The sequence below is a fragment of the Lytechinus pictus genome, chromosome 3, assembly GCF_037042905.1.
Source record: "Lytechinus pictus isolate F3 Inbred chromosome 3, Lp3.0, whole genome shotgun sequence".
In the NCBI taxonomy this organism is placed as follows: domain Eukaryota; kingdom Metazoa; phylum Echinodermata; class Echinoidea; order Temnopleuroida; family Toxopneustidae; genus Lytechinus; species Lytechinus pictus.
The window spans coordinates 80,022,320-80,035,491 of NC_087247.1; the positions used below are offsets into that span (position 1 = coordinate 80,022,320).

General features: G+C 32.9%; 1 protein-coding gene across 1 annotated transcript in view; it reads right to left on the reverse strand.

Moving 5' to 3' along the window:
- Nucleotides 1–620: 620 nt before the first annotated feature.
- LOC129258013 (cytoplasmic FMR1-interacting protein 2-like) overlaps nt 621–13,172 on the reverse strand; it is a 31,708-nt gene continuing 19,156 nt past the window's right edge. The window contains exons 15-25 of the mRNA XM_064096112.1: nt 12,363–12,471; nt 11,360–11,482; nt 10,725–10,924; nt 9,908–9,995; nt 9,059–9,202; nt 7,964–8,057; nt 7,365–7,568; nt 5,929–6,023; nt 5,023–5,267; nt 4,097–4,244; nt 621–3,836 (exon numbers count right to left, since the gene is read on the reverse strand). Of these exons, the coding sequence (XP_063952182.1) occupies nt 3,672–3,836; nt 4,097–4,244; nt 5,023–5,267; nt 5,929–6,023; nt 7,365–7,568; nt 7,964–8,057; nt 9,059–9,202; nt 9,908–9,995; nt 10,725–10,924; nt 11,360–11,482; nt 12,363–12,471 (1,615 nt within the window). The 3' untranslated portion in view covers nt 621–3,671. The remainder of the gene's footprint in view (nt 3,837–4,096; nt 4,245–5,022; nt 5,268–5,928; nt 6,024–7,364; nt 7,569–7,963; nt 8,058–9,058; nt 9,203–9,907; nt 9,996–10,724; nt 10,925–11,359; nt 11,483–12,362; nt 12,472–13,172) is intronic.

Genomic DNA, 13,172 nt, shown 5'->3' on the forward strand with positions numbered 1-13,172 from the left:
AGTACTGCAAATTATATAATAATGCACAATCCTATTCTATTCATTAGTTCAGTTTTTCCAAAATACTTTTATAACAAAAGTAATCATAATTCTAATTACAACACAAAACAATCATAAAAATAGCCACCAATACATAAGATATTAAACTATACAAGTTCTATTGATACTATTTCTTCAAGATTAATTAAATCTTTGTCATTATATAGTATATATTATTACAATGTGAAATCTGTCTGACAGTCTACAAAACAATATACATGTAACATTCCTACAATGTTACAATTTTTTGCTTATGATTCCTCTTTATAAGTTGTCTATTTGTCCCTGTGGATAACACTTTTTTGTCTTACACTAGGTTGATTTTAAGCATGAAAGTTGAAGATTATACACAGAACTTATCTTAAAGTATTATGAGTTTCTGACTCTGTCTTTTAGAAAGTCAAAAAGGGGCCTAAGCTTTCGATCCTAGCAGAATCTTCGTCGGAGGCTAAATTTTGCCTCCGACGAAGATTCTGCTAGGATCGAAAGCTTAGGCCCCTTTTTGACTTTCTAATTTACTCCATTGGCTCTCTTTTATTAGATAAGCAGTTTTCAGCAGCTTCTTTTTGTCTTTGTCTTTTAAACAGAGAGTCATGAGTTCCAATCCTGCCTAAGGCCATTGATTTCCTACAGCAGGAAATATATCCATAGATGCTGCACTCAACCCAGGAAATGTTAATAGGATCCTAGCAGGAATTTTCCTTGAAATACATAGCATATTTAAAGGACAAGTCCACCCCAGCAAAAAAGTGATTTGAATAAAAAGAGAAAAATCCAACAAGCATAACACTGAAAATTTCATCAAAATCGGATGTAAAATAAGAAAGTTATGACATTTTAAAGTTTCGCTTAATTTCACAAAACAGTTATATACACATCCTGGTTGGTATGCAAATGAGGAGACTGATGACGTCATCCACTCACTATTTCTTTTGTATTTTATTATATGAAATATTCAAATTTTCTCCTCATTATCAAGTGAAACGGTGAATAATTCCTCCCTGAACATGTGGAATTGTTTAATACTATATAATTCAGTCATGTCGGTCCCTATGGTAAAATCTGTAAAAAATGAAATATTGTATAATTCAAACAATAAAAAAACAAAAGAAATAGTGAGTGATGAACATCATCGACTGACTCATGTGCATCTCATGGAGTTGTGCATATCACTGTTTTGTGAAAAATAAGCAAAGCTTTAAAATGCCATAACTTTCTTATTTTACATCCGATTCTGATGAAATTTTCAGTGTTATGCTAGTTTGATTTTTCTCTATTTATTCAAATCAACATTTTGCTTGGGTGGACTTGACCTTTAACTATGCTACACCCTGGTACAGTGGCCTCTGATTATCAGGTCTTATTTAGTAAGTCTTGAATACCCTTCTAGCAAAGGAGGGTTAACTGCATAAGTGAAACTCCCGGAAAACATTGCTCTGCACCGAATGATGTGTTGGCTCAGTTAGTGGAGTGTCCGTCTCACAATTTGGAAGTCATGAGTTCAAATGCCGGCCGCGTCAGACCAAAAGACGTAAAAAGATGGAAGTTGCTGCTACCCTGTTTGGCGTTCAATATTTAAGGGATAGAGCCTCATCGATCTGGCACTGCACAGAGGCTGCCGGTCCCACGATCAATCGGTAAAAAAAGGAATTTTCTGAATATTTATAATCTCAGATTTATTTTTTTAAAATAAAATATGGATTTTCATTCATTATATTATGTTACATTGATGCACAACACTCCTGATAAGGTACATGTTAGGCACTACATAAGCAAGTAAATCATTAATAATACTTTGAATTAAAAGCTCAATTTTTCATTAATGGCATTGAATAATCATATTTCAATTCATATAGTGATTCATATAATATTCATATCTGTACATAGCCCATGTACAGTGGCGGATCCAAAATTTCGAAAAAGAGAGAGGCACAAATAACACATTTGAAAATGGAGGGGGTGCAGATAACAAGTCTTGTGGATTTAGCTAGATTACTGTGTATGGTCAATTAGTGATACACAAAATATGAAGAAGGGGTTGTATAAAGAATGATATGACATGTTGAATTGTGACATGGTGAAATAATAAGATAGCATGATCTCAAAATATTAATACATGCAGCAAAAATTACAAGGCTTTGTTCAGTTTGTTGTACTTTAACTAAAATACATTTTCTTGATCTTTGTTGCAAAATAATATGAATATGGAAGGCTGGCAACATTGTAAAGAAATAAGTATGATAAAAAAGTCTTTTACATTCTAATATTTTTTTCCTAAACTTGGTATATGAACAGATATACTAGTATATGAGATAGACTTTGATACATAATGTACATGTATATAAATCATCATTCTCAATATAAAATATACATTCTAAGTTAATAATATCTCCACTGAAATTATTCTGATCATTGTTTGGCTAGTAGTTGTATCCTGTATATCAAATTACAATCTTGCATAATTTAAGAATGATTCATCAAACTATGTAAGTAAGGCTAGATGTGACATACATTCTTCCCATATTTCAACATATTTCATATCTTTTTATCAAGTTTATCATTACACACTAAACAAAATATGGATAGATTAATTATTAGCTTTCCAATGAAAAATATGTAACCATGTAAGACATTTATTTCATCATAGCTGAACACATGAAGCAATGTTGGTTATGGAAGGCACTTAAAGCAAGGCATCATTGTAGAATATTGTAGTAAATTGAATATTATCATATCAGATATATAACAGCAGTAACTGAGCAAAATATGATAGCTACAGAAGACTAAGTGGAAGACTCATATTTGGCAATAGATTCAGGCCTTGATATCAAAATAGCTTGACTGAGGGCCTATATGATGCCAAGTCCATATAACTTGTCTAATTCATTCAAATACCCATATGATACCAGAAAATCTTAGACTAGTTCTGCCTGGTACTAAATTAAAGGAATGTTCAAACCGGCAAAAAAAAATCATCTCAAAATGAATATAAATTGTAGCATAACAGATTCAAAATATATAAATTATAAAAAGTAATAAGTACAAAACATACAATATGAATCTATAGTCATGTAAATGTTAGGTACCTGACATTTAGTGGAATAAACAGCGATCAATTATAACAAAACCCATGATAAAAATTAATTTCAAACAGACAATACATTTTGATGGAATAAAGAAAAGGGTTGCCAAGCACACACAAAATTCCACACACCACCTCTAAAGACAAAAAGCAGTTTTTTAAATGTGACTTTGAAGTTTTATTCATTCACCGGTTTGGATGCAGAAAAGAAGAAGAATTCAACAATTCACAGATATACCAACTTCCATAAACATTATATATTCTCTTTCGTTAATTGACCTCTTTCTACAAAAAGAATAATTCTATCATGTGCTGAGATCTTTTGATGAAATATTATGAAACCTATGTTTTCATATTGGTGACTTTAGATTCCTGAAGAGAAGGTAAGTTTTAGGTGATTGCCGTGAACAAGATCTAAATCCAATATTCATTCTGAAGATTATTCAAACATATTCTTTACTGTACTTGTGAATCCTGGACAAGAGGTTGATGTTAGGTCACTGAGCTTAGCTCAATGAAGCCAATGTTTATACAGAATACTGTTTGTTCTTTACATATTCTTGACTTGTGATTCATGGAGAGGAGGTTGATAGAATGTGACATTTGATGTAGATGTTTCAGATTCACCCATTTCAAGAGCCTTGTTAAGAACCTCAAATATCTGTTGGTTGAGGGTCTGGTATTTGCCGATGCGGTCAACATACCTCTTCACACACTGAAAAAAAATAAAAAGTTGACAATTTTTCATGTATTGATAAACAATGATAGATTTTAGAATTCCTTATTGGTATGATATTCCTATACCCATGTTATACTATTTTTTTTGTTAAGCTCATATAAAAATTTATAATCAAAGGTTGAAAAATTTTGTTTGTTAAAGCTTTTGCATTGTTTAGAGACATATAAGGGATAGCAATTAATATTAATATTAAGAGTTGACATAGGTAAATATCAAATGAAGTAAAGCAGACTTACTATGCCATTGATGTCAGCTAGCTTGCCATCAACCTCATTAACCCTCTGAATATGAGAAGCAAAGTCTAACAGTTGATACTTCCTTGCTTGATTGAGAAGTGTCATGATGGTACAACCAGCCCAGTTCAGACCGTCTCCATAACCTTCTCTGTGATACAAAGACAGAAAAAATATAAAATGACATGTACATCTTAGGAAAACATTTGACTGGGTTTGATGATGATATGTGGATTTCACGTAAAAATCATTAATCCTAAAACCTCGATAAAATTGTCAAATAAAAAATATCTATGCCTTCATTAATAAAGAAGAGCAATTCAAAGCATGCTTAGAGTCTACAGTCCCTTGCTCATTGAAAAATATGGAAACTGACTTTTTTCAAATAAAAAAAGAAACAATTATACTGGAATGAACCTACAAAACATCTGAATAGGTATCAGTAATTGAATAGTATTTTGTTAAATATCAATTTGATGATGTACAAGAAAGGACCAGAGAGGCTTAAGTGTGATTAGAATCAACACATCAATTTGGAATTCATTCAATTGAATAATCATTCTTAATATACAATTACAAAAATATATTTGTATAGTACATAATGTATCACAATATGTAAACATGCCACTTTACACTTCAGAAAAAAAGGAAAGAAAAAGATGTGTTGCTGAGATATCTTTGTTGAGTTGAGGAACAGTTTGAATAAGTGAGCACTTGTAAATTTATCGAAGGTATCAATTTTTTAAAGTGAGCTGGAAGATTATTTAATAATACCAGGGTAACATGAGCAAAAGAACACTCACCATAAGCTTTTGATTGGAGAGAAAGTTAGGAAAAATCTTATCGTGTAATTGAAGTTGTTGTCTGGGCTTGTACATATCAACTAGGTCATCAAAGTATGAATAAATAAAACATCTAATTGTTCTTACTCTACACTGGTGTTATTGGTATTGAGTGGCATACAGATGACTATCATGATAGCACTCCATAGACGATGGAATTCAAGATTACTCTCATCAACATGCATGACACCATTCTCTGGTTCAGTTTGACCTCTCCATACTGGATCATCAAGGAATGTCCTGATACGATTTAAAATCTCCTTGAAGATTATAGTCCCACAGGCACCTCGCTCTCTCAGTAGAAGATCATTCTCTTGGGCATTGCGCAGTTGCTGAGGTTAAGATGAGGGAACAAAATATGGACCATTCATTGCAGGTTAAAAGCAGATAGTACAAACTGACTACATAAATAATAACAAAATAAACATTGAAAACCTTGAGATTAATTCAACAATTATCAGATTATTAGTTATTTTCTAGCAAACACAACACAAATGTCTGTACAAAGACATTATGATTTACACTGTTGACAGCTAATAAATGCAGTATACTGGGTTTCCAAACAATACTGTACATGATTACATTTTCCATAAGACCACTGTTATTTCTATTAACATCAAACTTACAACATCATTAAAAGTGACATCAACATTAAAATCAACAAGATCACATTAATAACATTAACAACATTGCATGGATGATCATAAAGGAATGTGTCTTAATTTCAGAAGCATAAATCATTACTAACAATAGTTAGAATTTTGATAATCCCAACAAATTACTTTTTCATCCACAATCTCCTAACATAGAAGAGGTCCTATTGTGACTACTAGGTCCCTCATAATGACTGATAGAGCTAAGTGATAGAGCTAAGTGATAGAGGATGCTATTCCAGTTACCCTCATGTGTGTAATCAAACCCAGACATCAATTGTATGATCAAACACTAATCTTTGTATTATAGGGGTTGAGTGCACAGTGAGAAGATGCATACCTCTTTTGTACCAAGTTTCTGCATGAGAGGACATATGTGAAGGGGTGCGTAGTTCTGTTCCATCTGTTTGATCTTGGTTTCTAGCTTCTCACCCTCTGAAAGGTAAAACAATGTGAATTACATCATGCATGGTGCAGTCTAAACATGGCACTCAAATTGTATTTTGATGGAGGTGTACCTCATGAAACCCTGAAATAAGGGTCTCAGGAACTGATCACAAGGGTAAAATATGGGGTCTTGAGAACTAAATATATATTGGGCGGTGTGAAAAAGAAGGGTCTATGGAGCGGGATCGCAGTACAGTAGGTACGGTGCACGCTAGTGCTGTGCATGCATGTGGGTGCTAGCGGTGCATGGAGCTGCTAGTGGAGGGACTTGTGAAGCCGTGCGTATATCTCTTGCATGTGGTGCTTGCGCTGGACAATTTTGGCAGGGCTAAGGAACTGAGATATTTTGTAAGGGGGTCTTGCAAGCGGGTGGAGTGGCTTCTGAATGGAACTTGTCATTCAGAGTATCTAGAGAACTGAAAATTAGGTCTTAAAAAAAGGGTCATAAAAGCGGCACATCCCCGTACCACCAATATATGTGAGTGCGCCCCCCCCCCCCCCCCCCCCCCCGGGGAACGACTCACTTATTGAATGCAATAGTAATACAAAAACTAAAGCCTACAATCTACTGAGAGTGAATTATCTTTACATAATACATTCTGTGCAGGTAGGTTTTTTTTTATAGCAAGATTACAAAGTTAAATCTGAAATTCAAAGACACTGTAAAGATCAGAGGAGGACAAAAGGTTTTTGTATAACTAAGACAAAAATCTGGAAATCTTGACCGGAGAGTGTTTCATTCTGTGAATGTCCAAGGACAACAAGTCATGCATTAAAGGGAAAATTCACCATAAAAAAAAGTTTGTTGTAAAAATAGCAGAAAAAAATAATTAAAAATATTGGTGAAGGTTTGAGGAAAATCTGTTAAAAATTAAGAAAGTTATTAGAATTTTAATTTTGGGATTTTTGACGTCAAACATGAGCAGCTGCCCCAGATATAATGTAATACAAAATGCATAAATTAAATATTGTTAATGGTGCCTGATGACTTATTTTTGTTTTCTTTTCATGATCGGGTGTGAAATGATTTGTCTATTGATATACAAAAGGTACAAAAAAAATCATTTTCATTTTCTGAGAAAATGACATTTCATTGATTTTTTACCATTCGCTATGTAGGAATGATGCTCGCATATGACGTCACAAATCAAATAATTAGAATTCTAATAACCTTTTAATTCTTTGATGGATGTTCCTCAAAACTTCAGCAAGATTTTTTATTATTTTTTCTGCTATTTTAACAATAAACCTTCTGTCAAGGTGAACTTCCCCTCTTAGTTATAAATTCATAATATACATCAAGTGGCAAGATAATCAATTCATACTTACTTGCACAGTAAGGCTTGGGTAAGATGTTCATGAAAGGTGATGCCTGGAACAAACTAAAGGCTTCCTCCACATTAAGGACCTGATCTAGTAGATGAAAGAAGATGACAGCATTGCCTACTGACTGGAAAGCACCAAGGGTATGTGTCTTGAGATCTGAATACTGGACGACATCCTGGACGTGTGTATAGTAGTATACTACTAGACCTGAGAATGAACAATTACTTTCAGGATTTCATGTTTAAGAAGAAAGTGTGTCACCAGAGAAGGATTTATTTGTTCATTAGACGTAACATTGAAAAATGATAATGAAGTGATAACGATGATGATGCTGATGATGATGACGATGATGATGTTGTTGATGATAATGATGATGATGATGGCAATGACGATGATGAAAATGGTGATGGTGGTGGTGATGAAGATGATGATAACGACGATGATGAAAACGACGACGAGGATGATGATGATGATGAAGAAGATAATCACAATGGTATAATCATGTTGACAGAGCGGTGTATGAAAGATGGAGAAGGGGGAGGAAAATATAAATGATAAAAGGTTTGGATAATAGGGAGAAGGAAAAGAGAAGAGAATCCTACCTTGAGTTCCATATTCTGTCTTTGGCATCTTACACTTGGCAGGCATAGCTTCTTGAAGGAGCACTTTGACGTAAGGTAGACATAAAGTTTGGATCTATACAAGGACAACAGGAAATCAATGAGAATCCACTCAATGCAAGACTAAAGTTTGACAGACCATTGGTTCTTAAAGCCAATATACCACTGCCATTTTCAACAACACCAGTTCAAGACCTTAACTGCCTTATTACAACCCTGCATCCTTATCTTTGATGCAATATTTTGAAAAGTAGTCTTATTTTATATACACACTACACTTATGAATTATTTACATCTTACATTTACAACATATATATCACAATTTGTTAACAAGAATTTCATTTACAGATCGAGCATACTGATCTTAAACAAATAGGAGTAATGCCGAAAATTTGTTAACAAATTATAATTTCCTCCTATAAAAAAAAAAAGCCTCTTAATTTACTATCTATTGTCCACGGCGGACGGTATTTGAATATTAATGAGTCAGTAAGAAGAGGATCGAGGGTATTTGAATTCCAGTTCATCATGGCTTAGCCGTGAACCAGAATAGCCTGGTGGTTGAGTCGCTGCCCGGAAAGCAGTAGATGGGAGGTTCGAATCCCACTGGTTCCAATTTTTTCTGACTTATGATCATATGATTTTCATTACAGATCGAGCATACTGATCTTATGATTTTCATTTACAGATCGAGCATACTGATCTTAAACAAATAGGAGTAATGCCGAAAATTTGTTAACAAATTATAATTTCCTCCTATAAAAAAAAAAATAAAAAATAAAAAGCCTCTTAATTTATATATCACAATATAAAAAATCAAAAAAATCAATGCTTTGAAGCATTCCTGTTTCAATTTGAAATCAAATCCTTCTTTTTCTTAAACAAAAATTCACATTACAGTTCTGACCTATTGATGAAAGGGTATCTGTATAAAGGCCATCCTAATATACATTAGTAAATGGTATGAAATTTTCATTTTTCTTAGCAGTTTGATTCACTTGCCTTTCAGGAAAAATAAAACTTATAAATATGGTCATACAAACTCTAAAATACATAAACAATAGAGGGAGCCCTTACTGTGCCTTTGACAATCTTGAGCAGTTCTTCTACGACAACATGAAGCTGTTGGTATCCAAGGAGACGAACCATGATGCGGATGTGTTCCATTCCCATGAAACCTTGATAAAGACCAGCTATCTGCTGATATACTGCATTCAAGGTCTAGAACAAAAGAAGAGATATAAAGAGTATGAAATGGAGTTACATATGTACATAATTATTTTCATTGTTTACTACAATGGTATTAAAGGGGAATCCAGCCTTGGTCATAAAATGTTGTGTTGGAATGGAGAAAAATAAATAAGACCGAAAAGTGAAAAATTGAAAGAAATCAGACAAGCAATAAGAAAGTTATGGCTATTCTAAAATTTAGATCCCTAAGACTATGTAGATTTCAAATTGGCAACTGGGTAAGTAAATTATGACAAGGGAAAAGGACAACTTTTCCATAGGCCATGTACTAAATTATCAGGGATTTGTGGTTTTCATCTAAGTACCTATTCCCCTAGGGCAGTAATCTAAATATGACCCATGTAGTATACTGTTTTATGTCCTCATGAAAGAAAAATATAATTTGAATATTTATAAAATGACATTTTAGCCATTTCATGTATTGGAGTACATGGAAGAGTAGTCCTTGCCTTACATCACAATGACATCACATATGCAGCCAGTTTGAAGTCTCAATGTGCAAAGTGATTACCAATATTTACAACTTTTAAAAATTCATATCTTTCTTATTGTTTATCCGATATTGTTCAAACTTTCACCCTATTAACTTGTCTGATTTTTCTGACATTCTAAAGAATGATGCTAAGTGGGATTCATTTTGGTGCCTAAAGAAAACAATGTGCATTGAAACTATACCTTGCTTCCAAAGTAATAGGCAGGCTGTGCATTGGCTGGTTTATCCTTGCTTGTCTCTTCAACGAACATGAGCTTGGTACGAACAAACCTGACATACATTGACGAGACAAAATTTAGGAACAATCTAATAATGAAATCAATTAAATATTAACAAATGAGTACAATCTAATGTGTGGAATTACGAGCTGTCATAGGAAATCAGAATTAAGGCAGCAGAATCAGTTCCAAATATAGTAGCAGGTAGCCAATATTGACCCTCTCTACACTTGAAGATGAACTTTCATTTAAAATCTACAATAACACCTACATGACATGGCTACAACAAAGTAAGTATCAACTTTTGATTCAAATCCAACCTAAAAAAAAAAAAAAATTAAAAAAATTCACTTTTCCATTGATATACATTTATAATGTCATATCACATTACTCTAGTGCAATGGTTTCAAACTGTTCAAATAGCATCATGTGACCAAACATAACAAAGATATGATGTTTATAAAATACCCATGAAATTTTTTCGTAAAGTGAATGATTAAATAGTGCACTTTTTTATTTGTGGCATCACAGATCATGCAATCTTTCAGTACAGGAATTTAGATTGGAGAGGACAAACTAGGACTAGATTATTGAGATTTAAATCATATTAACTTAAAGAATAGATATAAACCAAATTGTCTCTTTCAAAGTAGGAAATAAAATTAATATCGGAAATAATTCATCAGGTTGGACTATCAGAATAAATAGCAATTGACAGCACGATCAAAGACTTTCTCATAGCGTTGTATAATTGTGTACGACTATATCATGTATAGCTTACCTCTGAGTAGTTCCATTGAAGCAGTATTTAGGTAGGATCTCACTGCTAAGATCTAAGGCTAGATTAAGAGCCATAGTCCCACATGGTCCTCCTACATTACTATCAGCTTCCTCTACTAGTGATTGAAATGATGGTAACATCAGGTGTTTACTCATCATCATATGAGCTAACTGGTTGATCTGGATTAGACAATCAAGCTCCTACATTCAAAGGAAACAAATAAAAGTCAATAGTGTACACTCAAATGTTTATCCTACAACAGTGCTGAATCCAGTTGCATGACTTGGTGTTCATTGCATTGGCTGAATAGCTTATTCTAAAAAATGTTGTACATTTCATATTGAAAGTTTAATCTGAATGATTAAAAGAAAAGAATATTAGAATTAGCTTTGCGCAGAACATTGACATAGATGCTGTTCTCAGTCAATATTCAATTCAATTCAAAATTTATTTCAATAGTCCATGTTAAGAACTTTATGCAAATATTCTCAAATACTTTTGATAATACGGTAAAAAAAATCATGACATAGTGTAATATTCTTTCCTATATTATACAAAGAAAATGGAAAATTAATTTCAAATAGTCCTTTGAACAAGGATTGAAACAAGGAAAGAATAAAGACCTGTATACTTACAATGAGACCTTCATTGATGCCATGACCTTCAAATCTTGAGATTGCCAATTTAAGACTCTTAAGGATTGATTGGATGATTCTTTGGGAGAGTAATCTACTCATATCCACTGATCTACCAAGGATCTGAAATACATTCAAAGTAAAATATATTTGGAAAGAAGCAATAGGAGTACCCAGCAGCTCATGGTTAATGAATAAATGAATCAACAAAACATACGGGCCTTGGTATTACTAATATTCATCAAATTTGATTTTATATCATTAAAAAAGCATATTGCTCTCCCAAACATTGTGGAATGATGTAAAAAAAAAACAATTCCTCTTGCCAAATAAAAAATCAATATATATAATAAAGAATTTACTCTTTGCCAAGGTATGGTCATCTGGTTTCGCAGAAAATCCAATTTCTTGCTTCTAATTCATCATTAAATGTGCATTTAAACATGTATATGGAGTACAAAGTACAGAAATACATCATTATTAACATTGTCCTTATGAACATGGAGAGCGAAGGATGAAGAAATTAAAATTCCAAAAGTTTAATAAGCTAAATAAGGCATTGTAAAATAATGCTTAGCATTTAATCATAGGGCTGAATTTTAAGACTAATCACACACAATGATCATTGTGATCAATTATAGAAATCAGAACTATGATCAATCAAGTAGCTTTATATTTTAAGCCCCAGAACATGCTAAAGCTATGAATCACTGGGGTAATTAATCATGCCTTATTTCTGGCCCAAATTTACTATACTGCAATTTGAAATATAATTATTCAAATGCAAACTACAGTGAAAACTGTATATAAGGACCACAAATAGGAGACAAGACAAGTGGTCTTGATGAGTAGGTGGTCTTTATTGACAAAGTCATGTAATACATATGTCAATGGGGGAAATACTATCAAAGAGCAAAACCAAACTGGATGTCTTTATACACAGGTGGGTGATAAAGCACTGTATTAATTGAGGCTGATAAAATGTTTGAATAACTGGGTTTACCTGTACATGTTTCTGTCTCAAGATACTGTCATACTTGTTAGCCTGCTGACATGGAATATCAATACCATACTTCTTACACTCCTTCCTGAATCGTCTATCTAGTAGCATACTGAATGAAAAAGTCAAACAAATACTCACTCAATTCAAGGTCAAACCTAGTCACACAATAAATATTAAATACTTGTAGAAATCAACACTCTGTAAAAATACTCACTCAATTCAAAGTCAAACCTAGTCACACAATAAATATTAAATACTTTTAGAAATCAACACTCTGTAAAAATACTCACTCAATTCAAGGTCAGAACCCAGTCACACAATAAATATTAAATACTTTTAGAAATCAACACTCTGTAAAAATACTCACTCAATTCAAAGTCAGAACCCAGTCACACAATAAATATTAAATACTTTTAGAAATCAACACTCTGTAAAAATACTCACTCAATTCAAAGTCAAACCTAGTCACACAATAAATATTAAATACTTTTAGAAATAATCACTCTATAAAAAGAAGAAGATTCTCAGCAGAATAACCCCTTTGGTATGGAGTTGGTATATTTGCAAACTTTGAAGTTTTGATTTTCAACAGAATGAAACACATGTGTAACATCAAGCAAATTATAAATCAAATCCAAGACAAGAGCACCTGACAAAATCAATATTATGAATCGTTTTTCATTCATGCATGAACAGATATGGCCAATTGAGCAAATTAATGCCATTTTCATACCTTTTTATGATCACTGAATCATAACTTGTAATGCATCAATTCTGGCTTGTTCATTCAGGATTGTGATAGTCGACATA